We start from the raw sequence: 27,894 nt of genomic DNA, 5'->3' as shown, positions 1-27,894 counted from the left end.
GTCCTCTCTCTTTGCAGAACACAGGCTCTAGGCTTTCGGGCTTCCGTAGTTGCAGCACATGGGCTCAGCAGTTGTGCATGGGCTTAGTTGCTGCATTGCATGAGGAATCTTCCCAGACCAGGGATGGAACCTGTGTCCCCTGTGTTGGCAGGAGGATTATTAACCACAGGACTACCAGGGACGTCCCCTAACTCAGCTTTTTGAATTAAACTTAATTTTTGGCCACTGATGAATTATTCGTTTTGTCTTGTTTTGTTTTTTTGATGCTTCCAGAGAAACCTGCATTTTGCTGGTGGTTTTTGTAGTACATGTGTATGGCACAGAATTTAAATGTTAGAAAAACATGTAAAGTAGCAAGTCTATCTCCAACCCAGCCACCAATTTCCCCTTGTGGGAGGCAACCACCATTAAGCAGATTTTTCTGTATTCTCCCAGTGTGCTTGCTCAGATGTAAATAAATTTATCTGTCTACCTACGATCAGATGAATTTACACAGATAGTAGCTCATTCTACGTGCTTTTTTAGATCTTTCTTCTTTAGCACCTAAAGTGTCCTTAAGAACCTGTCTTATTGGTCCATAAAAAGGTGCCTCTTCCTTTTCAATGCTGCCTCCATTTATTTTTTATTGGAGGATAATTGCTTTACAAATTACTGTATGGTTTGTGCCATACATGAGCATGAGTCAGCCACAGGTAGACATATGTCCGCTCCCTCCTGAACCTCCCTCCTCCCCCTCCCCCTCGAGGTTGTCACAGAGCACTGGGTTGAGCCCCCCGTGTCTGTCCATTTTGTGGTGTGGGTGTGCCATAATTCATGGAACTGGTCCCTTGCTGCTGAATGAATAGTAAACTGTGTCTTGGCTGAGTGGGTAGCCTTGCATGCACATCGTGGGGCTCGTGTGTGATATTAGATCTATGGCATAAATCCCCTCAAATGGAATTGCTGGCTTAAAGGGGGTGTGTCCATTTTCAACTTTGACACTCTTGCTTAAGTCTTCTCTTTAAGGCTGTGGTAGTTGATCCTCCAGTGATGGGGGTGGATTCTGTCTGTCACCTCACTCTCTTTTAGCACAGTGAGTACACAAACATTTTGATCACCGCCTGTCTGGTAGATGAAAGTGTTCTCTCATTGTAGTTTTAATTGATACTACTCTTGTCAGGAATGAGGTTGAATATCTTTTCATGTGACTAGGAGCCATTTATAGTTCCTTCTCTATGAATTGCTTTACCTTTTCCAATCATTTGGCAAATTTCTGTTTGGCAGTGATTCACATCATAGATATGATTTTCCATTTCCACAGTTGATAAAGCATGAGGAATGCTAGGCAGCCGTTAAAAAGAATAAAGTGACCCTGTGACACAGAGGGTCTCCAGAATACATCGAGAGGGAGAATAAAAAGCAAATTGCAGAAAATTCAAATAGTATGATACCCTCTATTTCTAATAAATAAATAAGATACCAACTGCCTGTTTTCTCCGGGTGTGTATGCTGCTGCTGCTGCTGCTAAGTCGCTTCAGTCGTGTCCAACTCTGTGTAACCCCATTGATGGCAGCCCACCAGGCTCTGCCGTCCCTGGGATTCTCCAGGCAAGAACACTGGAGTGGGTTGCCATTTCCTTCTCCAATGCATGAAAGTGAAAAGGGAAAGTGAAGTTGCTCAGTCGTGTCCGACTCTTAGCGACCCCATAGACTGCAGCCCACCAGGCTCCACCATCCATAGGATTTTCCAGGCAAGAGGACTGGAGTGGGGTGCCATTGCCTTCTCCGTTGTGCTTAAATGCACAGACAGACAGAGGTCCTGGAGAGACACACCAGCAGGGGCTGAATGGGCTGGGGTGCAAAGAGTACACATGTCTTATGTGGGAATGTCGTCTTATTTTCATCAGAATAATTAACTCATGTATTTGTGTGATTAAGTGTAATGTTTTGAAGACTATGGGTTGACGGATGCATTTGTTCTGTGCAAACTGAATTGTGCAAGGCAGCTGATACCAGACCCAGGCAGCCCCAGGAGCTTGGGAGAATCGTGGGAACTGTGAGTCCACTTGCCCGCTGATCCCACTTTTGGCTTCTTAGATCCTGACAGGCGAAGATTGGAATGCTGTGATGTATGACGGTATCATGGCGTATGGGGGCCCATCATCTTCTGGAATGATCGTCTGCATCTACTTCATCATCCTCTTCATTTGCGGTAACTGTATCCTTCTGGACCGCCGGGGTCACCTTGTCGTCACCATATGCTGTCCTCCTCTCCAAGGTTCCCCGGGGTGGGGGCAGTGGTGGCCAGGGTGATGGGAACATGAGCATCCTCACCTCGTTCCCGTGTGTCCTCCTCTGTTGCTGGGACAACAGGGGAGTGGCAGAGTCTCCTCTGGGCCTTAAGGAATGAGAGCAGCCACGGAGGCAGCCTGAGGTGGTACGTGGGCTACACCAGTGGTCACCCGCTCCGCGTGACATCACAGCCCAAGGGATGGCTTAGGACAAAGCCATGTGCTCTGTATGCTGCCACCCTTGAGAGTATAGGGAGGAAAAGTGTTCTCTGGCTTTCAGGTTCTTTTGACCAGCTACTAATCAAATTGACGTAAGACGGATTAATAGGAAAACACATTTAATTTCATACATATGAAGACCCCGTAGGTGTAGGACCTAAGAAATAACCAAAGCAGGCTGTTCATATACATTTCATATATATTTCCAGAGAAAAAATCAATTATTTCTGAAGATTTGACAAAACAAAGTAGTGTTTGCTTGGGATAGCAAAGTAACTGAGAAGTCACAAGCTTTGTTTGTAAAGCCTTCTCAGCCTCGGATCCCCAATTGCCAGCACTGTCTCCCGGCTTAGGGAGGATGCCTTTCAGGGAGCTGGTTTCCTGCTCCCAGGGGAACAGATGTGGGTCAGAGTGTTCTTCTTATACCAGCTGTTTCTCGAATAACTTTAATTCAAAGTCATCAACATGCCACCTTGGCTTGTTTTGGGGTGGCCCACTCCAAGCCCCATTAAAAGGTTAGGGGTACATCTCTGACTTCCTGAGACCCTTCAGAATGGATGGGGACGTTTATCTTCAGTGGGTTGATCTGAGCTCCCCTGGCCCTCATTTTGCTCTGCTGGTCTCTATGTCTTTGGGGATCACGTGTCCCTTGGCCAGCTGCTCTGTCCTGCTTTCTCTGACTTGTTTTCTTCCTTCTCCCAGCCAGAGTCACTCTAACCCTAGGTTTTAGAAAATTCAGACCTCCCTTTACGTCGCTCGGCCCCTCTTGACCCTGTAGCCTTGGGTTGTGTCTCCTTTCTCTCTCTGTGCCCTCGCTGCCCTGGCACGAGACCTGGCACATAGAGCTCCTTGATTAATGCTTAGTGAGAGAACAACTTGGACCAAGGTATGAATACAGCTCCTTGGTCTTCGCTTTTTTATTTTAAAGAATCCTAATCTAGAATCTTCTAAGAAGTCTGGTGGGCTGTTTTCCCCTTCATTTTCTCTGGCTTGTTAGTGAACCTTCTTCAGGGTGGAAACCCAAGTGCAAGCCTGCTGTGAGAACAGTGCTTTGTACTTCGGAGTGTTCTGTGGAAGCCCCTCTCCCAGCCCACACAAATCCTGTTGCAGGGAGCCGCGCTGCCCACCCCCGCCCCCAGGGGAGCCCTCCCGCCAGTTTCTCTCCATGCTCCTCTCATCACTTGCGGCTCCTGCTAGAGTTTGGGGTGCAGTTCTCCATCTTGCCAACTAGTAATAGGCGATAAGCTCCCTGAGTCTGCAGTCTCTTTTTGTATTCACATCTTTGTGGCTTACACCACAAGATCACGCACAGTTGGCTCTTGGTCAGTGTTTGTTAAATGAATGATCAGTATTTTCTTTTTCTGTTCTCGTGATTAATTCTCTAGGCCACAGCCGTATACTGGTTCCAATCTGCACAGAAGTATTCTCTAGCCACTTTCCCTCCAGTTAGATGTTGTAGTTTCTTTATAGTGGGTGTATCACTCTCTGCAGTCCTTAAATGGTTTACGGTCTATCTCCCCCAGCTAGAACAGATGCTACTTGGAAGCCAGGTCTCCAATCTGTCCTGTTTCCTCTCATGTCCCCAGAACCCGGACTCTAACCAGCATGTCAGAGTTGCTTGGCAGGTCTTGTCAGACGAATTCCATGGCACACCAGTGTTTAGGAGGGTCTGGTGGGTTATACATCTAAACATATCTATTGGGTATTCGCTCTTGGAAACCATCTGTTACAATCTTGTAAGATTTTCCTGTGGTTTATTACTCTGGGTTTACTTTCTACTACTGAAAGAATCTGGTGTCATCGTAAGACTAGAGACACAGTATTTCTTCATTGCCATCATTAGTAGGAATTCTCAGTGCAGTTATTCCCAGCACTGATCATTTTCTGAGCCACAATTATCCCACGTTCATCAGAGGAGAGCTCGTGTTGCCAAATCATTGGCCAGCCCAAAACAAACTGCTTCCCCAGGCTGGTTGCAGCTCTGTTTAAAAAGTAATCCTAGTGTATCAGAGGTGTTTTGACAGTCTTAATAGAATCTACTCACATTTCTACCCTCTTTTTAAAGACTTGAATAGGTTAGTCAAGCATGACATCCCCTGAAGCTTGCTCATTATCATTGCCTTGTTAGGTTGTATTTGTTGACATGTTCAGCAGCCCACATGAGAGTTCAGATTGCACTGGGCGTGTGGGGCTGTGGCGTGCCTCTCCTGTCTCAGGGCCCCTGGGCTCCCATTGTCTTGCATGCAGATGGCCTTGCATCAGCCAGAGGGAAGCATCAGTGAGAGACGGGAGTCACATTGACCTGTTTGTTGCCCTCTGATCCCTATGCTTCTCCAAAATGTACTTAACTGCTGGCAAGTAAGAAACAGGCATCTTCAGAGTATGTTTTTGTTTTGTTTTTTTTCAGTCACTCAAGGAAACTACAGAAACAGCATTATAGTAAAAGCCGAAAAGCTAGTAACTTGTCCAGTTACCTAACTTTCTACTCTTTGAAAGAAATAAAAATCAACCACAAGAGTCACAGATACAGTCACTGTGTGACAATGCAGAAGGACAGGCCAGCACATCTGACAATAAGTTAGATGTGCTCTAGTCAGTCAGTGTGGAATGCATGAATGAGGTATTTGCAAACTTGGAAGATCGTTTCAAATGAGAAAGGCCCAGACTGCCTTGTGAGGTCATCATTTGAATAAAGCGTAGCCTTTCTTGGGGTCTTATTTTGGAGAGCACACCCCAGATAGATAGGTTGTGGGTGTGCATGTTTTCAAAGAAAACGCAGTGCATAAAGTGAATGTAAAATGCATAAAAACGTTACATTTTTGTTACAGGTTGTTTTATATAGTGTGTTTCATACCCATAAATACCTAGATGTATAGACACACACGTAGTACACACATGAAGGGAAATATTGGCATCTGTAGGTTTTCATGGGTTTTAGTGAATCTTAATTTTGCTTCTGGCCAGCTTATCTTCTACAGGTTCTGGTTCTTTTTGAAAAATGGGGCTCCAATCTCCTGGCTTTACCAAGTGAATATGGCACTGCTGCTGCTAAGTTGCTTCAGTCGTGTGTGACTCTGTGCCACCCATAGATGGAAACCCACCAGGCTCCCCTGTCCCTGGGATTCTCCAGGCAAGAACACTGGAGTGGGTTGCCGTTTCTTTCCCCAGTGCAGGAAAGTGAAAAGCACTAGGGGACAGTCAACCTGTCACCAGCCTCTCGAGCACAGGGGTGTGACACTGCCATTGTTGACCTGGTATAGCTGCATTTAGAACCATGCTTCATCCTTAACATTCTCAAATTAGATATTCTACTGAATGTCTTCTTGGCCATCGCTGTAGACAATTTGGCTGATGCTGAAAGTTTGAATACTGCTCAGAAGGAGGAAGCTGAAGAAAAGGAAAGGAAAAAGATTGCCAGGTAACCGCCTTTCCCCTGGGGAGGTTTGCTGAATGAAGGGTTTGACCCAGGGAGCCAGTCATAGGTGTGACCTGTTGGGGCTCCCATGCTGCTGCTTTGTGGGGATGGTGGCTGGCCTAAGAGGCTGACCGAAAAAGATGGACTCTTGGGCAGATCCCAGGCCCTTGGCTCTTATTCCCTTGAAGCTGAAAGTAGGAGTCACGTCCCCATGCTTAATGAATCTCTGCAGTTAATTCTGGCATCATAAAATAAATGATGCGTCCAGTGCTGATTAGCCCTTGAATGAGAATTTTAATAAGATGATCTGTGTTATGAACCCAGTGCACTGAGATGAACTGAGTGTGGGTTGTGCTGTATTCTTGCTGTTAGGGTTGTTCCCAATTAAATGGGCCACTGTTGATTCAAAATCCTGATGAGCTTTTTCTATATAAAACAGGATGGTTACTTGGTTCCTTCTGTTCTCTTCTCTGTAGAAAAGAAAGTCTGGAAAATAAAAAGAACAACAAACCAGAAGTCAACCAGATAGCCAACAGTGACAACAAGGTATATGTTACATTTTCCGCTTTGTTTCCAAATCATTTTGTTGATATCACCATAAATGTGTCACCTTTATACCATGACAGTGTTGTGGGTGCTATTTTAGAGTGAAAGCGTGGCACCCCGTCACAGATGCTGGCTTTCCAGGAGTGTCTGCGTGAAGTGGAGCACTTAACTGGTTGTTAACAGTATTTCAGACAGAGAGCTGGTGTGATACATATTTAACTGGTCTCACACCTTATTTTTTCTTGATTGGAATGGTGTGGGCACATCTGACCAGTGTCCCTATCTTCTCGGTGGGGATTAAAATCAAAGATTGGTAATAGATGTCTGTCCCTGGGAGGTGGGAGTGGGGGTGTCTCAGGATCAGAGGGTTTGGGCACTCAGGGCCCTACTGTGAACACTCAGGCACTGTGGCAGCTGTGGATTTTTCCTGAATTTGTTGATTTATTCACTGAGTCAGTAAGTCCTTTCTCAGTGGCGATGGTGTGTCAGATACCAGGGATCAGGAATGACCAAGAGCAGTGAGATCTGCGCTCACATGGGGCTCGCAGTCTGGCGAGGAGGCAGGAACCTGCGAGGTGGTTCTCATGTAGCGCGTGCTCCAGTGCTGGCTGGCCATGGCTGGCTAGGGGGGACACCAGTTTGCTCCTCATCTGCTCTCAGGCTTTCTCTCTGAAGCAGGGGCATCATCTGGGGGTACCTGCTCTCCTGACACACTCACACAGCACCCACTTTGGAGATCACACCCCTACCCCGGGCTGAATGGTAGGGTTAGGTCTTTAACCGCCCCTCTCGAGTCCACTGAAGTCAGAGTCTCCCTCCTCCCAAGACTTCTCTGTCCTCCCAGGTTACCATCGACGACTACAGAGAAGAGGATGAGGACAAGGACCCCTACCCACCCTGTGATGTGCCAGGTATGCGGCGGACACCAGAGATGGATGCTGAGTTCATGAGTAACGTCCTCACACTGATCAGCGCCTGGGTCTGTGGCCAGCCCAGCTGGGCACACGCAGGGCTGCCGGGGCTGCCGAGGCCAGAGATTCGGTCCCCTTGTGGGCTGGTTAGCTCAGGTTTTTCTCGGGCAGCTTAGGGAACCCAGACACCAGGTGGTGGGGAGAGAACACAGATGTGGAGCAGGGCGCGTGCAGCCTGCACTGGGTATCTCTCTAGGAGGCAGCCAGTGGCCAAGACTCACTGGACACTTTCACCTTGACTGGGGACTTGACGGGCTGCTGGAGGGAGGTCCTGTGGAGTCAAGGAGCCTGGGAGACTGTGGGTGTGTGACTTGAAACCCTGCACAGTTTATCAGGCTGAAGCTGAGTGTGGAGGTTGCTGGGGAAGCAGCCAGGTGCTGGGGGCTGGCACCTTCACCTGGTGCTGGGGCCTCATTCCCACAAAGGGACACACTCACCAGATGAGAGCGCTTCTCAGCCCCAACCCACACACTGTCAGTTCATATTTGGAAGGTTTTGATTAATGTAGCCCACCTTGTGTCCATGGAATGTTCCAGGAAGGAGTAGTGGAGTGGGTTGTCATTCCCTCCTCCAGGGGAATCTTCCCAACCCAGGGATCAAACATGGGTCTCCTGCATTGCAGACAGATTCTTTACATCTGAGCCACCTGGGAAGCCCTGTGTAAGCTGATACACATTGTTTAAGCCACATTTTCATGTGAAATTGAAAATGAGCGTTCAAACACAAATGCAATCCTTATTTCATGCCTATAAAAAAAAAGTATCTCCTTTAAAGTAGGTGAAGAGGAAGAGGAGGAGGAAGAGGATGAACCTGAGGTTCCTGCTGGCCCCCGTCCTCGCAGAATCTCTGAGTTGAACATGAAAGAGAAAATCGCCCCCATCCCGGAAGGGAGTGCTTTCTTCATTCTCAGCAAGACCAACCCGTAAATATCCCCTTTCTAGTCACGTGGCTGCCCCATCTCCCCCGGATCCTGCAGAGTGCTTGAGAGTGGCTGGGGGCCAGGGGTAGGGGGGCAGACAGTGCAAGGGAAGATGGTTCACAGCCCCTTTCTGTGCCTGAGTGTTGAGGCCCCCTGTTCCCCCGACCCCTGTCCTGTTCCAGCTTTGCCTTTGCCCTCTTCATCTCTTCCTGGCCTTCCTGTGCTTGGACAGGGGTATAGGGGGGTGACCAGGCCTTGGGAGAAATGCTATTCCAGACCCCGCTCCCACACGCCCCCACCCTGGGACAGCAATGGTGCAGTCCTGCAGCTCTGGTATTCTGTGGGTCATCACCTGTGAAGCGTTTTCCATCCAAAGGACCCTTTCTTCGTAAGGAAGTCTTTTGCTAAGATGCTGTGGGAGATGAGGGTATTGACCAGCTTCCTGAACATCTTCACTCAGAGGCCCAGTGTAGCCGATCACTTTTCCCTATTGAGCTTGATGGCAATGTACCAGTATTGCTCAGTGATAGTTTATAAGTGGTAGCTATTCAGTTCAGCTCCATGATAGCCTGCTTAAAATAGCATTTCTCCTGTTAAAATGATCCAGTGCTTGCCAGGAACCTGGTAATTACTCACAAGTACTCTAAGAGGAAGATGTGTATTTACTAGCTGGTTTCTAGGTTTTAAATCATCTGGGACAGAGTGAAATGCCAGGAGGAATAGATGGCTCCTAGAAAGGTTGCTGGAATTGCAGAAGCAGTTCTGGGCTGTCAGAGGAGAAATCTGTAAATTCTCAAGCTCCAGGGAGACACAGGGAGAGGCAAGGTGGAAACACTTCTTACGGAGTTGAAGATTAGATAGTAATCTATTTTTTTTATGGTCCATTTTTAAAAATCTTTTTTGAATTTGTTGCAGTATTGCTTCTGTCTTAAGTTTTGACTTTTTGGCCTTGAGGCATGTGGGATCTTACCTCCCTGACCAGGAATTGAACATGCACCCCCTGCGTTGGGAGGCGTAGTCTTAATCACTGAATCTCTAGGGAAGTCCCTGGATGGTAGTTTTTATAGCTCATCATTGTTGAGAGTTTGCATATCTCTTTTAAAAAGTTATTCAGCCTCCTCACTGACCCCTGCAGCTCACTGTGTCTGCTTATACGGGAGGAATGAACTCCATTTGCCCCCAAAGCTTTGAGCACTTCTTGCCCTCACAGCACTGTCAGGCTTTCCCCAGCTGCTGACAGCTTGCCGGCCCTCCAGGGACCACAGCCAGGCATTCAGCAGCCCCAGGGAGAAAAAATGAAACAAGACATCACCTTCATATAAAGTTGACTTCTGGTTTTTAAAGTGGAAAAAACTTTTCAAAGGAAAACCTGCATGTATTCTATAGACAAAAAAACCAACAGTGAAGTTCTGAAGTCAAATACTGAAGTTAAGGGAAGCCAGACATTAACTACACTAAGTAGTCTGGGATGTTGTCGGGGGCATCAGGAGAGGCTCTGACAGCCTGCGGTGCTGTTGTGAGAGTCAGGGCTGGGGTGCTGGGCACGTGCTACCCTCCTTGTTCCATGGGACCGGAGGAGGCTGCGATGGCTCTGCCCCACCGGGTGCAGGGAGATGCTTGTGAGATTCTTACATGATGATGTGACTTCCACTTGACTTTCTCAGAAGCACTTGTTGTGGGTCAGCTGCCCCCAGAATAGCACTTCTGACAGGATGTCCACACAGCAGGAGAGTACACCCAGTCTCTCTCCCTGAGGTCAGGTCAGGATGCAGCCAGCCTGGCTGCTGGGGTCACCCCTGTTCTGTGTGAGTTTCTACGATGAACTCTGACCTCAGTCTCTGTTTCAAGGCAGGAAAAGGGAGCTTCTGGGCTTCATGTTACAGTGGGGAGGTGTCACCATCAGACTTGGATTGGAAATATGCCCCGGTCCCCTACTAGCTGAGTCACCTTTTGGGGGACTTGCGGGTGGCAATACCATGGGGCTTCTGAGAGTTTAGCTCCCTGACTAGGGATCGAACCCTGGCCCTTGGCAGTGAGAACACAGAGTCCTAACCACTGGACTGCCAGGGAATTCCCATAGCTGGGTCACCTTAAGAAAGTTCTTTCACAAGCTGAAGCCTCAGTTTGTTCACCTTTAGAAGGGTGGTGTTCCTGCTTTTCAGGATGCAGTGAATGGTCTGTGGGGCTTGTCCACACAGAACCCTCAGGGTTTCAGGGAAAGAATGGTCTGGTGATTCCAGTTTGCTGGGTGGGGCTTGGGTGGCATAGGGACAGCGGTCCTCCACCTGGTCCATCACCATGGAGTGGCCCCAGCGTGCTGAGAGCGCTGGCCGGTGGGCTCGGGCCCTTCCAGGGTTCATCCATGCGGTGGCTCTTCCTGCAGGATCCGCGTGGGCTGCCACAAGCTCATCAACCACCACATCTTCACCAACCTCATCCTCGTCTTCATCATGCTGAGCAGCGCCGCCCTCGCTGCTGAGGACCCCATCCGCAGCCACTCCTTCCGGAACACTGTAAGCCCCCAGCGAGGGTGTCAGGGCGGACCCCCCCACTCCCAGTCAGCGCTGGGCTCGCAGGCAGAGGCCGGTGTCCAGGCAGGGCCTGCAGGGGCTACGAGGGTCAAAGCTCATGTGGGCCCCTCCTTCCCCTGAAGGCATTTTATGCTGCAGATTTGTCAGTGCCAGAGATATTTTTTTGTTATGGGCACAAACCTTTATTGAATCATATATTTTACACCTCATTTCAGATACTCTGCAGTAACAGTGTATTCAGGAGCCGTGCTTCTCTGCATCGCTGCCGACATTTTGATTCCTCTTTTCCCCTCCTCAAATTCATGTGCACACCTGTTTTGAGGTTTCCTGCTTGTGGCAGCATCCAGCAGAGAGAAAAGAAAATTGAAACCTGGTGTGTCACATGCCTAGGGGGCTCTTACTTGGGGTTGGCAGGAAGACTTATATGGACTCAGATTCACACAGCTACTGTTACTGATGAGAAATACAAGTCAGGGAGATGGCAGATGGGGACCTGAGGCATTCAGCGGAGAAGAATGAAGCCTAGGTTAGTTTGGGCCAGTAGGTGGCTTTTCAAAGAGAAGAGAGGGTTTAATCTTCTATTATTAATCAGTTTTCAAAGTTCAGGGCTGACTCCCTTGCCTGGCATCTGTGTTGGGCAGAGACTGGTACCTAAGTCAGTTCTTGCCTGGGCAGGTCAGTCTCAGCAGGTCAGCCATAAGCACTGAGAGCAATCCAGAGGCAAGACAGCTTCACAAGACGGTAGCCTGTGGACTGCCAGGCCTTGATGCTGTAGCGCAGTTTCAGCTGATCTCCCAGAAAGCCGCCCGGGGAGGCAGGCCCACCAGTGTGCGAGGCTGTCAGGGGTTGCTGCCTTGCCCTTGTGGTGCCTCTTTCTGTACAAGAGACTTTTGAGATTTGTGGATTTAGACAAGTCACCAGATCAGTGCCCCATGACTTCAGTTGTGACAACCAAGCCCTGTGCTGTCTTTCCATTTCCTGTGCTTTTGGTTTGAAGCCTGGCAAACCCAATCTCTGAGACTGATGAGATAATGGGCATCCTGATATGAAGATGAAAAGATCTTCCCCTCAAAGCGTGGCTGGGTGACGTAAAGATGGAGCCCTGAGCCTGTCTCAACCTGTACCCAGGGGTTACAGCTTTTGTTAAGGTTCCTGAGGTCTCTATCTAAATGCTCAGATGGAATAAAGCACAACAGGGTGTCATCAGTTCCATCATAAAGATGAGACACAGAGAGGGAAAGCTGTTTCGGGAAAAAGTACCATTGTGTGACAGACTAGGTCACAAACTGATCCTAGAACATAGATTGACCAAGAGTTTGTTTACCTGCAGGCCTCATATTCTAGTTTTTATTGTAATTACTTCCCCATGGGTTTATTTCCCTGCTGCCTTTTCCAAGAAATGTTATTGTTCTTTTTAAATAGATGTTCACATGAATGTGTGTCTTGCTTTTAAAAATATTGCACTGTTTATATTTGACTGTGGTCAGAACAGTTAGCATGAGCTTTTCCTTAACAAATTCTTAAGGATACAAGACAGTATCCTTAGTTCTGAGTACCATGTTGGACAGCAGATCTCCAGAGCTTACTCACCTTATGTGGGGAACTTTATGCCCATGTCCACCTGCCCCAGCCCTAACAATCACCCTTCTGCTTTCTGTCTGTGAGTTTGATTACCTTAGATACATCATATAACTGAGATCCAGCAGCGGGTTGTTTTTTTTTTTTTTTTTTTTTTAACCTTAGCTGAGTTATTAGTGAAAAAGAAAAAGTAGGCAGAGTGAACAGAGAGCAACCTGAGTCTGAGAGCCTTGCCCCTCGGTACCAGGCCGGGTTGTTGGCTTGCCAGAAGCTGTGTGTTTCTTGGCGCCCCACCCGCTTTCAACACACACAGAAACCTGCTGTGACCTTGGAGGGGATAAGGGTGAGGGACAGGGCTCCTTGTGGGCGGCCTCCGTGGTGTCCTGCGAAAGACCTTTAATTGGCTGGACAGAAACACAGTTATACCAGAAGTGTTCCAGCAACATTTATAAATCCCCAAATGGAAGCAGTTTGGAAAATGAATAATGCTGTCTGAAGAGAGAACTTCGGGGAGGACAGCTGGCCTTTGAAGCAGAGGTTCTCGTCTTAGTCTCATAGCAGTGAGGACTCCCCTGGGGTGGGTCCCACATGCACACAGCAGGGCCCAGGGCTCTCAACCAGCATCTCAAAGGCCTGGCCCCATGCCAGTGATGCAGAGACTGGCCGCCTGGCCTGAGCAGCTGCCTCTGTTCTCAGCATCCGCATCTGGGAAATGAACGGAGTCGGCCTGAGTGGGCTCCACGGGTTACCTTCCAGCGCTGGTCTCTTTTGTTCCCCCAAACTGTACAGCCCAGTTGTCGTGAAGATAAGCAGCCAAGGTGGCCGATTCCACTGGAGGGTCCCAGCTGCCCTGTGCGTGGCTGAGGACTTCCTGTGAGCCTCCTTAGTTGAGGCCTGCTGCCGTCCACCTGCCCTCCCTCCTGCCCCCCAGATCTGTGGAGAAGCAGGGACCCTAGAAGGGGAGATAGGACTGCAGCGGCTATAATGTCGGTGGTATTTGGGGGAGTGCTGATAAAATGGGCCCAGCAAGGAGAAAACCTGCCTTGAGGGAGAGAGTGCAGCGTTAGACACAGAGCAGCGGGCGGGTGGAAGAGGATCAGTGAAACTCTTCCTTGCAGATTTATCCAGCCCGGCGCGGCAGTGGAGGAAGGTGTTGGCTCCCTGACTGAATGGGTGGGAATTAGAAGGGGACCCAAGACCCCCTTTGATGCCACTTATACCTTTGTTTACATTTTCCCTCCAATCAGAAGCTCAGCAGGAGGGCAGCGTATTTCATTCTACCAAAAGGGCAGTTAAGGATCTAAAATGTGTGTGAGACTAATCAGCATCGTGTGCCGATGAACAAAGGTTATTAATAAAACACTTTGCTAAGTGAGCCTCTGCTGCCCAGAACACAGGGCTGGGAGGGGAGTCAGCAAGAGTGGTCACAGGAGGTAAGTGTGCCCAGAGCTCTGATGGACCGAGTGGGGCCCTTGGAGCATCTCTGCACTTCCCTCCAGGGTGACAGGCTCCTCCCGGGATGACGGGTCTCTGAGCGCATGTGGGCTGTCGGGAGTTGTCCAGATGCCATTTTCTCATCTCCACGTGTTGTGCCTTGCAGATACTGGGTTACTTTGACTATGCTTTCACAGCCATCTTTACTGTTGAAATCCTGTTGAAGGTAACGGCTTTTTCATGGATCCTTGCATACTCTAACGCAGCAGTAGCAATAACGCTGGCAATTCTTTGTTTACCTTCCAGATGCTAGGTTATGCAGATTATGTCTTCACTGGTACTTTTGCATTTGAGATCGTTTTAAAGGTAACAGGTATCACAGGAGTGTGTTTCAGGGGCCTGCTCCTGTGTGTGACACACGGCCAAGACACGTGACGTGCTTTTGGCTATTTTCAGTTTTTGTCCTCTGTGATCAACCTCCACTTTTTTTTTTTTTTTTAAATCAAAGGATTTTTTTCCTGTAACCATTCAACCTTTTGTTGCTGTTTCTTCAAAAAACCTTTGAATGCATGTGGGAGCTACTTTGGCTTCCTAATAGTGATTGGGAATTACATTTTGCTCCTTTTTTTAGTATCTTCTGAAATTTGTCAACTGACAACCAGTCCAGTGCTGTGTGTGAACTCTCTTCCACCCTTCCTGACCTCCTGACCTCGAAGTCAGAGGAAACGCCTCTCTCGTTTCTTTGACTGCATTATGTTTTCAGTGCCCAGAAATAGTAACACACTATTTTCTTGCAACAAGATTTGCAAGATACCATGGGTCTCTCTGTGTTAAGATATATATGTTTTAATGGATGGGCTTACATTTACACAAACAAAAAGAGCACCCTCTGGACAGGGTGCCCAGAATGTACTGCCCATGCATGAGCTGCCAGTCGCCATTGCTGCATGTGGTTTGAGTCCTGGTTTTGAAGGCCACCTTGGGTGAGCCAGCCTCCATTTCTATGGACTCGGAAGTCTGGAGACCCACAGCGGACATCCCAGAACCCCAGACTTGCCCAGGGGTGTGCATCCTTGAAGTCCTGGGACAGTGTGGCCTGCAGCATCTCCTGGTGGGGAGACCCTCAGGGATATGGGGACTTGTAACCACAAGTTTCTTTAAACCGTGTTGGGGTTTTTGTGTGTGCATCTCAGGACCAAAAAAAAAAAAAAAAAAAAGTATTTTCATGTAGACTACCATGGAACTTGGGCTCTTTACAAAATCTTCTGTAAAATAAAACCTCAGTTAACATTCCAGGCAATAGAGTAGTTACTTTTTGTCCTTCTCTCTCTCTCTTTTTTTTTTTTTGGCTAATGAAAATATTAGCACATTACTGACCAACCAACCTCTGTTTAAACCTTTGTTAAAAATCTTCTAGATGTTTGAGTTCATTTTCCTGCCATCAGGTCAGTAAATGTGGTTGAATGTGGTCTGAAGTGAGATGCTGCCTGGATCGGTGAGCAGATTCTACCACCGTCTCCATGGTGACGGGCATCACAGCTGAAGGCTCAGGGTGTGGGGTGCAGCAGTGCCCACCTGGCCTGTGCTCCATCCCAGGTTTTCTTTTTTGGTGATTTGCCATCTCCTCAGACTGAATTTGGAAATGTCATCCTTAGCCTGTTAGCCTGGTTAATTGAGGTTTTATTTTCCTTTCCACATTTTTAAGTTGTTCAGTGAAGTGGCTTTCAGGGCAAAGAGATACAGGTTTATTTAAAAGAAAAAAAAAAAACCCACAATTACTACTTTTCACTTTCTATGTATTTGCCCCAGTGACTTAAATCTTCCAAATCAATCCTCATTTTGAAGAAATCTTAGAGAGTGGAAAATAAGCTAAAACAAGAGGGATTCCGAAAGTGGAGAATCTCTGAGAAGCAGCTGACATTGAAAGGGTGGTTCCTGACAGCCTGGGGAAGGTTTGAAAGGCTGTTTGGTTACTGGGTTACATTTGAAGTGGGCTTTTTGTTGTAGTTTGTGGGTCAAAGAGGATTGATTATTGGCAGTAACATGTGGTCTAGTATGATTAACTCCCAGCTCTTCCTCTCCTGTACTTATCTGAAAATTCCCCCATCTTTTTAAAAAATAAGCAGTAACTCCATGTGTTTTTCAGTTTTTTCTCTGGGGCATTTCCTCGCTAAGCTCCTTACTTAGGAAGCTCAGTGAGCACCTGCAGTGTGGGCTCCGGGCACTCGGGGTGTGACTTAGAGAGCAGATGAGGTACTCGTGGCAGCTTCTGAGCCCCACTTGGCATGTGCCAGCGTAGCTGGACTTGCAGGAGCCCTTGGAAAAGGACAGATCACTCGGGACTGTTACGAGCAGTATGGGGCCTGGGGAAATGAAGTCAGTGTCTTTGTCAACTGTGTGTGTGAGGCCAGGGCTCCGGCACTTCTAGCCCCACTGAGAAGCCTGAGTTGGAGCAACATGGGCTGTGCTGGCATCTCAGAGGGGCTGGAACCAGAGTTTTATGGGGAAGCCAGGTTGTCTGGGCAGCGATTGCATCCTGAGAAACCTGGTCATGTGGACCACCCCTGAGACAGAGCCTTTGGACGTGCCAGTGATATAATCATATTTGAAATTTGTCATCGCCATAATGAAGTCCCAGTTGGTGTGTTCTTTTAAAATGTGTTGGGAATCAACTGCCCTTTTTTCATTTTTGAACAAAGCATTTGGTTATTACTCGGCCCTGTTGCTTTGCGTTTCTGGCTTCCTAACCCACACTTGTTCATAAAGTCATACTTCGCTCAAGATTTTGTAAAGAGCCCAGGTTTCTTTTCCCCTGGAAAGAAAAACAAAGAGAAAAAAACACTAAATCACTTACGATTCTGCTCACAGATGATGACCTTTGGCGCTTTCCTCCACAAAGGCGCTTTCTGCAGGAACTACTTCAACTTACTGGATATGCTGGTTGTTGGGGTGTCTTTGGTGTCATTTGGCATCCAGTAAGTATTCTGTGTGTGTGTGTGTGTACACAGGACTGTTGGGCAGGCAGGTCTATGTGAGGGGCTTCCCTGGTGACTCAGATGGTAAAGAATCTTCCTGCAATACAGGAGACCCAGTTTCAATCCCTAGGTCAGGAAGATCCCCTGGAGAAGGGAATGGCAACCCACTCTAGTATTCTTGCCTGGAGAATTCCATGGATAGAGGATCCTGGAGGGTAACAGTCCGTGGGGTGGCACAGAGTCAGACACAACTGAGTGACTAACGCTTTTATAAACTGAACTCGCGTTCAGTTAACTGGAAAGCTTAATTTGCACCCACACCAGAAAGCATTGTGACAGCGCATGCTTCCTTGTGCTTCTGTTTTTCTGTTTATGCCATTTGCTGGGCTGTGCTCACTATTCTCTGATTTTTTTGTTTTGTTTTCAAAAGAGGGTGAGGGAAGTCTGAACTAGGAGGGAGGGCAGCTGGGCTCTAGCCTGGGTTCTCCGTGGGCTCTTCAGGTCCTGGGGGGCCTCCTTTCCTGAGATCTCCATTCCACTTCTGAACAGGAAGGGTAGTACGAGGTGGCCTCTTTAGCCCTTCTAGCTGGAGGATCAAAGGCTTCTTTGCTGTCCAGGATAAATCTGCTGCTGTGACCCTTTTCTTCCAGTCTCTAAAAGTTTTATCTGGGAAGGGCAAAGCTGCAAGTTAGAGCCTCGGGGCCTTTCCATGGCGTTGAGTGATTTCTAGTGGGGAATAGCCGCAGCTTGCCGTATCTGGGGGCGTGGGGCAGAGGCTCCAGTGGGAGCGTCTGGCGGGGGGCCTTGCTTTCCTGTGGACTTCAAAGCACTTCTGCTTGGGTGCTGACCACCATTTTCTCCATAGAAGAGCCCTGTGTGCACACGGCCTCTGAACTAAAGGTGAATAAGAGGCTCTGTCCCCATCAGAAGATGAGGATCCCTGCCGAAGCTGCCCTGTGCTAACCCTCTCCCTCACCTCCCTTCAGTGCCCAGTGTGGGGAGCCGTGTAGCCGTAGCCTAAACGGACATTCTCACGAGTATCTCTGCAGCTCCCGGGGGCTCCCGGCTGTGCCTGGCTCTCCGCCCCCACCTACTGCCTGCTGAGAGCTCGTGCTGCGGCCACACTCAGCCACCTGCCATTCTCCACCAGCCGCAGCCTCCCTTCTAGGGCCTGAGCAGGTGCTGCCCCCCTCGGCTGGAGCCCCTTCCCTGTTTGTCTAGGTAATTCCATCACCCCCAGGTACTCACCTGGCTATCACCTCCAGGGCGCCTTCCCAGAGCCCCACCGAGGCATGCTCCCCTGGCTGCCTTCCCTCTGTTGCCACTCCTGCACATTGGCTTGCAGTTGCCCATCTCTCCCACCCAGCAGCAGCCTCCTTGAAGGCCAGGGAAGCCCAGCATCAGAGCAGCACAGCAGGGCCTCCAAACTTAGAAAACCAAACCAGCACAACCCGGCCAGGTCACACCTAGAGTAGACATCAGGTGGGAAGAACCAGGCGCACCCAGAGTCGCATCTCTGCTGCATCAGCTGTGTGACTCAGGGCTCCGTGAGTTCTGATCCAGGACTGTGGTGGAGTATGGATGGGAAGGAGTAGACCCGTCCTCCTGTGGGGAGAGATTGGCTCTGCTCCTTGGGGTCCCACCATCATCGCACTGCAGTGAAATCATCTCGCAGCATTTTACCAACTGTGATACACTCTGCTTGCTTTCTTTCCTCTGCTCTTTCCCTTAGATCCAGTGCCATCTCTGTTGTGAAGATTCTGAGGGTCCTAAGGGTCCTGAGGCCTCTCAGGGCCATCAACAGAGCGAAAGGACTTAAGGTTCGGATTCCTCCCCAGGCTGGACTAGCTTTGGTCAGGGTTAGCTGTCATCATCGACTTTCCTGGGCCGGAGCTTGGCTGAGGCCTGATGGATTTTTCAAGTGGGTTTTGGCTTAGAAAGAACATTTCTAGTCAATGAGGCTACCCCTCCCAAGTGCTGGTAGCATTTTAAAAATTGCTATTTTAAAATTTTTGTTAATTTAAAATATTTTTCTTTATCTGACTACTGTCATACTTTATTACTTTTTTCATTATAAATAGTATTCCTTTGGGTATAGTTCAGTCTTTAGCTCTGTTCTTAGGGAGTTTGTACAAAAGGCCAGAGGGTTAACATTTTCCCAAGTCATCTTATGGGGTACATAAGAAGGGCTTGTGTGCCAGCTACTGCTGTGCCCCATGGCTCTTCTTCTACCCTAAGCTCACTGCTTTCAAGGAAACCAAGGAGCAGCTGCTTACAGGGCGTCCCTCCCAAGTGGCCACGATGCACTGAGGGGAGCTCGCCATAGATCACTACCTGCAAGGCAAGGCATAGAGGACTGTCAAGTAGGAAACGCATAGAAAAATGCACGTAATCATAGAAAATCTTGGCTGATATTAGTTCACCCTGCGGCTAAAATAGCACAGGCAAGTAACAGCCCCCTGTCCGCTCCCCGCCCCTTTCCCCAGCATGTGGTCCAGTGTGTCTTCGTGGCCATCCGGACGATTGGCAACATCATGATCGTCACCACGCTCCTCCAGTTCATGTTCGCCTGCATCGGGGTCCAGCTCTTCAAGGTACAGGGCAGGGCCCTTGAGCACAGAGCCGAGCCCGTCTCTTCAGGGGGAACCAGAGTTTGACTGCCTGTCTGTTTTGTGTTCAGGGAAAGTTCTATCGCTGCACAGACGAAGCCAAAAGTAACCCCGAAGAGTGCAGGTGAGTGTCCTGACCGTTGTTGCTCTGTAGCCGCTTGGTCGCGTCAGACTTTTCATGATCCCAGAGACTGTAGCCCACCAGGCTCCTCTGTCCAGGGGGTTCTCCAGGCAAGAATACTGGAGTCGGTTGTCATTTCCTTCCCAGACCAGGGGTCAAACTCATGTCTTTTACATTGGCAGACAGATTCTTTACCATTGAGCCGCCCAGGAAGCCTGTCCTGAACGTGGGAGTGGGGAATTCGGAAGAACAGATAGAGAGCTTCAAGGATTTGTTCATATTTAGTGTCTCTGAAGGTTTTGTTGTAGAGGACAAGAGTCCTGAGAGCTCAGCTCATAGCTGGAAAGATGGAGGAATTGGTTTTGAGGTGAAATTCACAGAACATAAAATTGACCTCTTCACACTGCACAGTTCAGTGGCATTTCATACAGCCCTATTGTGCTACGAGCGACACCTCAGGCCGGTTCCGGAGCTTTTGATCACCCCTAAAGAATGGACACATGAGGAGCTCCCCATCTTCCCCAGTGCTAAGACTCCACACTCCCGATGCAGGAGGCTCGGGTTTGTGTTCGTTCCCTGATCAGCGAACTAGATGCCGCAACTAAGAACTGGTGCAGCCAAATAAATTTTTTGTTTTGTTTTGTTTTAAAAAGAAAAGAAGCAAAGATTCCTTATATTTTAAAAAAGAGAGCGAATGGACTGATGACTTTTGATGTTTGGTGTAGAATCAGTAAACTGAAGGATGGGCACTAAAACTTACAATAACAATTAGCTCTCCCTACAGCCACGTATCCAAGTTTTTCCTCAAACCAGAACTCAGAGCTCAACCTGCCGGGAGTCCAGGATTGGCCGCCTCTGCTGACTTAAGTCCCAGGCTGCTTCTCCCCACGTGCTCCCCTCACCTGCCTTTTGGTCTCGTTTTCATTCACAGTAATGGTGACAGGAGAGAGCAGGTGGTGAATACTCATTCCTCTTGCTCCAGCTCATCCACCTGACTCTGAAGGCAGACACGGAACCACAGCCTGAAGTGCTGAGACCTTAGCGTAGATGTTCTTGTGTCCCTGTCCTGAGATGTCGCCAGCCACGGCTGGGCCGCTTGCACTGGGGGCTCACTGGGCACTTCTTTTCAGCGGTCAGGGCTCTCAGAGAGTTATCTGACTGCCGTGTGACTGTGGCTGTGGGCTTTGGGGGCCCCGTTCACACTGTGGGTTGGGGGGGTCCCCATGGAGGTGACAGCATGGAAGCCTTCCCGTCCCTCACTATGTCAGCCTCCTCTTCTGTGGAACAAAGGGGCTGGAACCCTTCCAGAAGTGAAATTGTATGAGAAATACTGTGTGCCAGCAATTACAGAATTCTTTTGGAAAGAAAGCTGGGAATATTGCTACTATCAGAAAAGGAATTCGATTAAAACTAAGACAGAGATAAGAGGAGGCCTGGGCTGGTTTCCCAGAGCTGTGGAATTCTGCACGGCCAAAGCTCTTGGTTCTTCATTGCACACTTGGAGCCCATTGTAGGAGAGATGGTTCTTGTTCAGTAGTTCTCCTTTGTGATCAGGCATGTGCTAGGTGTCTGCTTGGTAGCTTTGGAGAATACTCGTTTAACTGGTTATTTGAACCGAAGAGTAGACTAAACACAGGCCAGGATATGGAGAAGGGCAGCCTGTGCTGTGCTCAGAGCTGTGGCCTGGCTGTGGACTGAGCGGGATGGTGCCCGGGGTTGCAGAGGGATTGGCGTGTCATCCCATTCCATGTCCAGCTTGGGTGACCCCACCTCTTTTCCTGTCTAGGGGGCTCTTCATCCTCTACAAGGATGGGGATGTTGATAGTCCTGTGGTCCGTGAGAGGATCTGGCAAAACAGTGATTTCAACTTTGACAACGTCCTCTCGGCTATGATGGCTCTGTTCACAGTCTCCACGTTCGAGGGCTGGCCTGCGTGAGTACCAGGACCATGTGTCTCCTAGGGATGCCCCTGCTGCTTCGAAAGCACCCTGGGCTGAGCCGTCTCTCCTGGAGCGAGTCCTGTTGCTTTTCTCCAGCTTTGCAGGCCTCTTCTCTGACTTTGTAACTTTGGGCCACTTAGCAGTCACTTCCTGATGCACAGGGCTCCGCTGTCTGATTCGGTGAATGATTCACCTCTATGGGCAGCTGCCAGGACTCTCAGATTTGAGAAGCTGGGATGGGGTGAGGGGGGCATCCCTGGATGGGAATGGGGAATCCCCAGAGGCCTTTTTCAGGCCAGCCCCTGTGTCGCCCCATCAGTGAAGCCATTACGCTGTCCTAGAGAGGCCCTTGATTGTGTCCCGGGCTGTCCGTTCACTCCAAGTCCTAATACGTACCGGCGTGTCATGTCTTTCACTGATGCACTCACTCGGTTGTTCATGAAATGTGCTCTTGATGTTAGCTCTCCGCAGCACACTGTATTAAGCCCCGTGGAAGGAACGGAGCTGTCTAGACATGGTTCCCCCTTTCAAAGCCCGCATGTAGTCAGTGTCCTCAGCCAAGCCAGGCAGGGGAGACCTGGTGCGTCAGTGACATGTAGCACGGGGCCCTGAGGAATGACTTGGGTTTTGACGGGTGGAGTAAGAAAAGGGGAGGGAAGTAGAATACAAAAGGAGAGTCTCTTACACGTTTCTTGTTCTCTGCTCTCTGATGGCACCCCAGCTCCTGCCACCAGAATATACATACACTGGTGGTGGTCTGCATGTCAAGTTGTCATGCCCAGAGGAGCTGTGCAGGGTGGACGGGCTGGCAGGACTCTGGATGTGTGGAGTACCTGCAGAATAAAAGGACACTTGGATGGGGCTTGGCCCTGGGGGAGGGGAGCATGGGGTGAGAGCTTGCACTCTCAGAGGCACTGGCTGTGGCCTCAGATTTTAAACATGTCACTTTAGCAAATCTGATGGCAGGAAAATGAATGAGCTTGGGGCTCAAGGCAGATGGGCTCCACTCTGAGTCTGCCCCCCAGGACCTTGACCTTGACCTTGGACACTGAGACCCCTCCCTGAGCTTCTGTGAGACAGGACTGCAGTGTGTCCACCTTTCCAGTGGGATGCACAAGCATCCAGCACAGGGCGGCGTGCAGTTAGTCCTCGGAGAGGCTGCGTCTGCATGGGAACGGGCGTGAATCGAACTGGAGGCTGCTGCAGTAATCTCCCCTCCTTCTGCTCAGAGTTCTGCTTGGCACGTATTTCACGGTAGTGCCTGTTTCAGTTTGGGGAACCTCTTGTAGTTCTTTGGAATTGCCCTGGCTGCTTACTTGTGCTCTCGTGTTTATAGCTTTCCGTTCCACCAAAGACTTGCGTGTGATGTTCTTCCTCTCTCCTGTCTGCGACTAGGAAGGAGCATTATTCAATACTTGTAAATCTTTCTTGGTTCTCAGAGCAATCAGTTCACAAATACATCCCAGGTGCTCCCTCCTCCCCCAGGTGCTGGGCTGCCTGGCCTGATGCTCAGGAGGCTTCCTGGGGGACCACCGTGTATCCAGGGCACTTGGGGTGGGCTCCTAGTGAGGGCTCCCACTGTCAGTGCCCCCAGAGGCACTCAGAAGGCAGTGGGGCTGGTGCTGACTGGTTCTCTGCTCTCCAGGTTGCTGTACAAAGCCATCGATTCGAACGGAGAGAATGTGGGCCCCATCTACAACTACCGTGTGGAGATCTCCATCTTCTTCATCATCTACATCATCATTGTCGCATTCTTCATGATGAACATCTTCGTGGGCTTCGTCATCGTCACATTTCAGGAGCAGGGAGAGAAAGAGTATAAGAACTGTGAGCTGGACAAAAATCAGGTTAAAGTCACACACTGTTTGGGCTTCCGTCCCTTGAGTTAAAGAGGACTGATCTCTCTTTTGATGGCTTTCCCCACGTGCAGAGCAGGGTGCCCACCTGCTCTCTGCCCCTGAGGCTCAGGCCCTGCTCAGAGCATACTCTCAGCCAATCTGAGTCATCAGTATTGAGAGTTAGTTACCCAGAGACAGATGAGGCGGTAATTTTTAAATTTACCCCCACATGTGGGTGAGAAGCCAGAATACCTTGGCCGCCTTGTGTGGTCATGACCTACCTGTAACAGCTCAGCGTCATGCAGGGTGGTGTGGCTTGGGGACAGAGAACACCCCGATACTCGCACAGTCCCTGGCGGGGCATAGCCTTGACTTTGTCAACCTTGGGTCTGTTGACCCTGGAGGCTGGATAATTCTCTCTGTTGTGCTTCCTGTGCATGGTTTAGAAGCATCACTGGCCTCTACCCACTAGATTCCAGCAGCACCTTCTGCACCGCCCCCCATTCTGCACTGTTTTTGGCAAGAACCAAAAACATCTTCAGACATTGTCAAATGTCCCCTGGTTGAGAACCACTGACTTAGAAGGAAGTACCCTCTCACAGCACAGGGAAAGTTACTAACTTTAACCTTGAGACCAAGATTGCACTGGAACCACTCTCTCTTGACCCTGCACCTCGTTTTAACCAAGCTGACAGACATGGGGGCCTTTGGCTCTGCTTGCTTGATGATGTGAGAGGGCTGGGAGACTGGGTCTGGTCATATTCTCCCTGAACCTGCTCCGTGACTGTGGGTGCTTCCCCCCTCCTGTCTGGGTTAGCTCCCTTATCTCTTTTAAATTGAGGACATTAACGAGTTAACTTTCAGCCCTGAAAAGTAGTCTGTGAGACGGAGATTGTGTTTTGGGAGTTTCCCCCAGGCCCTCTATCAGTAGCCATCTCTGATGATTACATAGTGAGCAAGGGTCATATGCCAGCCTGGGCTTCCTGGGGGGAAGTGGCCAAGCGTGGTGAGACCGTCTGTCTCGGGCTATAGCATCCCCGCCAGGGGAAACACGAGGACTGCCGGGTTTTCAGGGAGATGTCACTCTCGTCGGGTGCGCCTGCAGATTGTATCAGCCACAGTCTGAGGGAGGCCTGGCTCAGCTCTTCACCCTCCTGACCACCGCCAAGGAAGAAGAGCGTCAGGGCAGGACCCAAGCAGCAGCCGAGCTCAAACTAGGTCACCACAAGGTCCCAAAGAGGCTCCGAACAGGGGTCCCAAGAGGCAGTATGTGAGGTCACAGCAGAGCCAGGCCTTGGATGGAGAGGAGCCTGTCCAAAGTCAGAATCCAGAGACAGAGCCGAGAATAGGGGTCAGTGAGGGCCAAGGAGCCAGGAGGGTCTGATGCTGAGCTGAAGGCTTTCGAGGCTGGAGGCTCCTCTATGCTGGCTGCACGTGGTGCACTGGTCTCGGCCCCCATGTGAGTGCCTGGGGCAGTGCCCTGGCTGTCATCACAGACCATGTCCTGGGGTTCTGAGATAAACTCAACGAGCTCCTGAGCCTCATAAGTTCTCAGCAGACACTCAGCTCACTCACCACTAGATGCTCAGGGTTAACACCCTCGCTTCTCTTTCTGGGTGATGTCTTATGTGGGTCCCTCCTGGAGCAGCCAGGGACCTCCAGTCTCAGGGAATCAGCCCAGCCCCTCTGATTCTTGAGGATTTCCTTGCCTCTCATTACTTGGCTTCTTTTCCTGGGCAGGAGAATTCCACCATTCCAGCATTGAGGAATGGCAGGCAGAGATGGGGATCAAGGCCTTGCATCTCTGCTTAATGCACTACAGGACCTCAGTCTTTTAATAAGCAAAATGAAAGCACGTTGGCTGTTCCACGTACCCTCCAAGGCTGCTGTGGGGGGTGGATGAGGTGATGGATCTGGGGGTCCATTGTCAGTGATGCTGAGTGGTACCCTTGGGGGTTGCTGTGGCGGTTTCCCGTCATCCATGGTCCTTCCCAGTAGGTGTGCACCGGCTTTTCAGGGCAGACGAGAACTGTGTCCTTCTTCCATAGACGTGCTCAGGACCCCCGTTGCTCTTTTCTGCCATTGCAGCGTCAGTGTGTTGAATACGCCTTGAAGGCACGTCCGCTGCGGAGATACATCCCCAAAAACCCCTACCAGTACAAGTTCTGGTACGTGGTGAACTCCTCGCCTTTCGAATACATGATGTTTGTCCTCATCATGCTCAACACACTCTGCTTGGCCATGCAGGTAAAAATGGAGACAGCCACGCGGATCACATGTGGGCCTTCGGCGCAGCCCCACGCCCCAGATCCTGAGGGTGGAATGCCGCCCCCTCACAGGAGGAAGGCTTTGCTTTTCGGATGAGTCTGGGCTGCAGTTTGGCCAGACTCCCATTCTGGCTAGCAGTTGCCAGGGCAGGAGTTTACAGGCACTCTTTTGCATAAGAGACTGACTGTATATACATTGTGACCATCAGTGACATTTCTGTGGAGCCTTAGCATGGCCTTCCAGTCTGTAAACCTATCCTGTGGGCTCCTGTGGCCAGGGAGTGGGTGAGGACTCAAGCTCTGACATAAGTGACATTCTTATCCTCAAGTCACTCTCAGCATGACGGTGGGAAACTTTCTGGTTCGTGGAGTATGGAGTCTGACCTGTGTGACCTCCTCTCCTTGTTCATGCTGGGAGCAGGAGCTGCAGCCCCCATCAGTTGGCCGTGTTGAATTTCAGAGCGGGACTGACAGTTTCCAGCACTCACACTGCCTGATGGCTGTTGTGCCAGGACGAGAGTGGCCGAGGTCTAGTTTCAGTTTCCCACTGACTGTAAGGATTTGAGCAAACCGGTGTTGTCTGGAAAATGGCTCTAAAGACAGCCAAGGATACATTTTCTGGCCCTTTCCTTAAATTGAAGAATTCTTTATGAATGAAAAGGATCCTCTGCTGATGTAGGGAAAAGCATACAGTCAAGATAATACTGACTTTGATTGAACATAGGCCTAAATGGCATAAAATGTAGACCTAACTGAGTCATACGTTTGTCCATAGACCTGTGGGTGTCTTCTGCATTGTACCTGGGTCAAGGGCCTGAATATAAACCCTGGCGGGAGAAAGGGTGGATTCCCTTTATCCTGAGCAGAGGAAATGGATTTCTTTTCCCTTCATTGTTCAGTCACCCTCATCTTGTCGAGGCTCCTGCACTTTGTGGGGGGTCAGCCATGTGCCCGTGCAGGGTCAGTAGGATCACTGGGAGAGGGTGCTGGATGGGGAGGTCACCTCCATGTCCAAGTGTGGGATGGATGCTTGCTTGGGGCTGGAGGGCTGGGGAGCCTCCTTTTGCAAATCTGGAGCAGACCCTGAGAACTGTGCCTCTGCCTCCATCCACAGCACTACGAGCAGTCCAAGATGTTTAATGACGCCATGGACATCCTGAACATGGTCTTCACTGGGGTGTTCACTGTCGAGATGGTTTTGAAAGTCATTGCATTTAAGCCTAAGGTAAGTTGCTGAAGTCATTTGTCAAGGGCTGTTGCTGAATCATCTCCGAGAAGTGCGCATTTCCTGTTAGTCTTGTGTTTCTGGATTATGCTGAATGGTTCTGGCTGATAACTAGGTTATCACCTGATAAGGGCATCTATGTACACAGGGGAAAATAAATTTGTAAAACCTAAACCTCATAAAAACAATTCTGAGAAAAAGAGCAAATTAGGAATTTGCACAGTGAAGATTGTTTTGAAACCAGATTTTCTGTTTCTAGAAGAGCATGTGTCACACTGTCTCAGAAGCTCACCTCCTTACTTGAGCATTGGAGACATTGCTTTCACAGAACCCATCAGATATAATTCTGCCCTGATGTTACTTTTAGATTTCCAGCATAAAAACTTCAGTTTTCTTTGTTCTTGGTCTACAGCATCTTTTTCACCTTTGATGGAAAATTCAACCAGCTGCAGACCTCTCAGAGCCACACCATCTTTCGTGTGTTTAATTTAGAAAAATTTCTCTTCACTTTAAGACAAAACAGGACATTTATTTTAAACTGTGTTGGACTGCTCTGCATATTACGTCCCCTGGGGGAGGCCGTGCGTCCAGCCCACAGTTGTCAATGCATAGTGTGAGAGACGGACAGTACGGTGTGGGGAAGATGCGCGAGTCTGGAAGCAGACTGGATTCAAACCCCCAAGCGAGTGACTGCTCTGCTCTGCGACTCCCATTTCCTCATCCATGAAATGAGGACACTAGTAGTCCTGTTTCATAGCATGGTTTAGAGGAGTAAGAATCACTCTGTGTGCCATGCTTACTGGAATGCCTGGCCTGGCACACAGCCCCATGCTGTACACATGCCAGGACTGTCACTGTGACCACTGGCATCCTCCTCAGCAAGCAGTGATGTTCCTTTGTCCTGAAACTAGACGGAGGAGTAGGTCCAGGCTCAACTGTGGGACATCTGACCCTCAGTTTCTTTACTAGCAAACCCTCCACCCATCCAAGTTAGAGAATGAGTTTAGCGACCCCCAGTATTTGTTCATTGGTGTGGA

General features: G+C 49.5%; 1 protein-coding gene across 14 annotated transcripts in view; it reads left to right on the top strand.

Annotated features, from left to right (window-relative positions):
- The window catches only part of CACNA1D (calcium voltage-gated channel subunit alpha1 D), a 371,067-nt gene that overhangs the window by 263,219 nt on the left and 79,954 nt on the right, over positions 1 to 27,894 (top strand). For 13 of the 14 annotated variants that reach the window (XM_070776478.1, XM_070776482.1, XM_070776480.1 and 10 more), the window contains 15 exons: positions 2,076 to 2,196; positions 5,792 to 5,906; positions 6,380 to 6,449; positions 7,294 to 7,360; positions 8,195 to 8,342; positions 10,723 to 10,852; positions 14,049 to 14,108; positions 16,751 to 16,857; positions 18,590 to 18,677; positions 19,344 to 19,451; positions 19,538 to 19,590; positions 21,374 to 21,520; positions 23,173 to 23,374; positions 25,454 to 25,612; positions 26,747 to 26,857. In XM_070776478.1, the coding sequence (XP_070632579.1) occupies positions 2,076 to 2,196; positions 5,792 to 5,906; positions 6,380 to 6,449; positions 7,294 to 7,360; positions 8,195 to 8,342; positions 10,723 to 10,852; positions 14,049 to 14,108; positions 16,751 to 16,857; positions 18,590 to 18,677; positions 19,344 to 19,451; positions 19,538 to 19,590; positions 21,374 to 21,520; positions 23,173 to 23,374; positions 25,454 to 25,612; positions 26,747 to 26,857 (1,686 nt within the window). The remainder of the gene's footprint in view (positions 1 to 2,075; positions 2,197 to 5,791; positions 5,907 to 6,379; positions 6,450 to 7,293; positions 7,361 to 8,194; positions 8,343 to 10,722; positions 10,853 to 14,048; positions 14,109 to 16,750; positions 16,858 to 18,589; positions 18,678 to 19,343; positions 19,452 to 19,537; positions 19,591 to 21,373; positions 21,521 to 23,172; positions 23,375 to 25,453; positions 25,613 to 26,746; positions 26,858 to 27,894) is intronic. The other variant, XM_070776476.1, reaches the window with a different exon arrangement.

The sequence above is a fragment of the Bos indicus genome, chromosome 22, assembly GCF_029378745.1.
Source record: "Bos indicus isolate NIAB-ARS_2022 breed Sahiwal x Tharparkar chromosome 22, NIAB-ARS_B.indTharparkar_mat_pri_1.0, whole genome shotgun sequence".
NCBI lineage: Eukaryota > Metazoa > Chordata > Mammalia > Artiodactyla > Bovidae > Bos > Bos indicus.
Note: the sequence above shows the minus strand (reverse complement) of the source record. Positions and strands in the feature narration are given on the sequence as shown.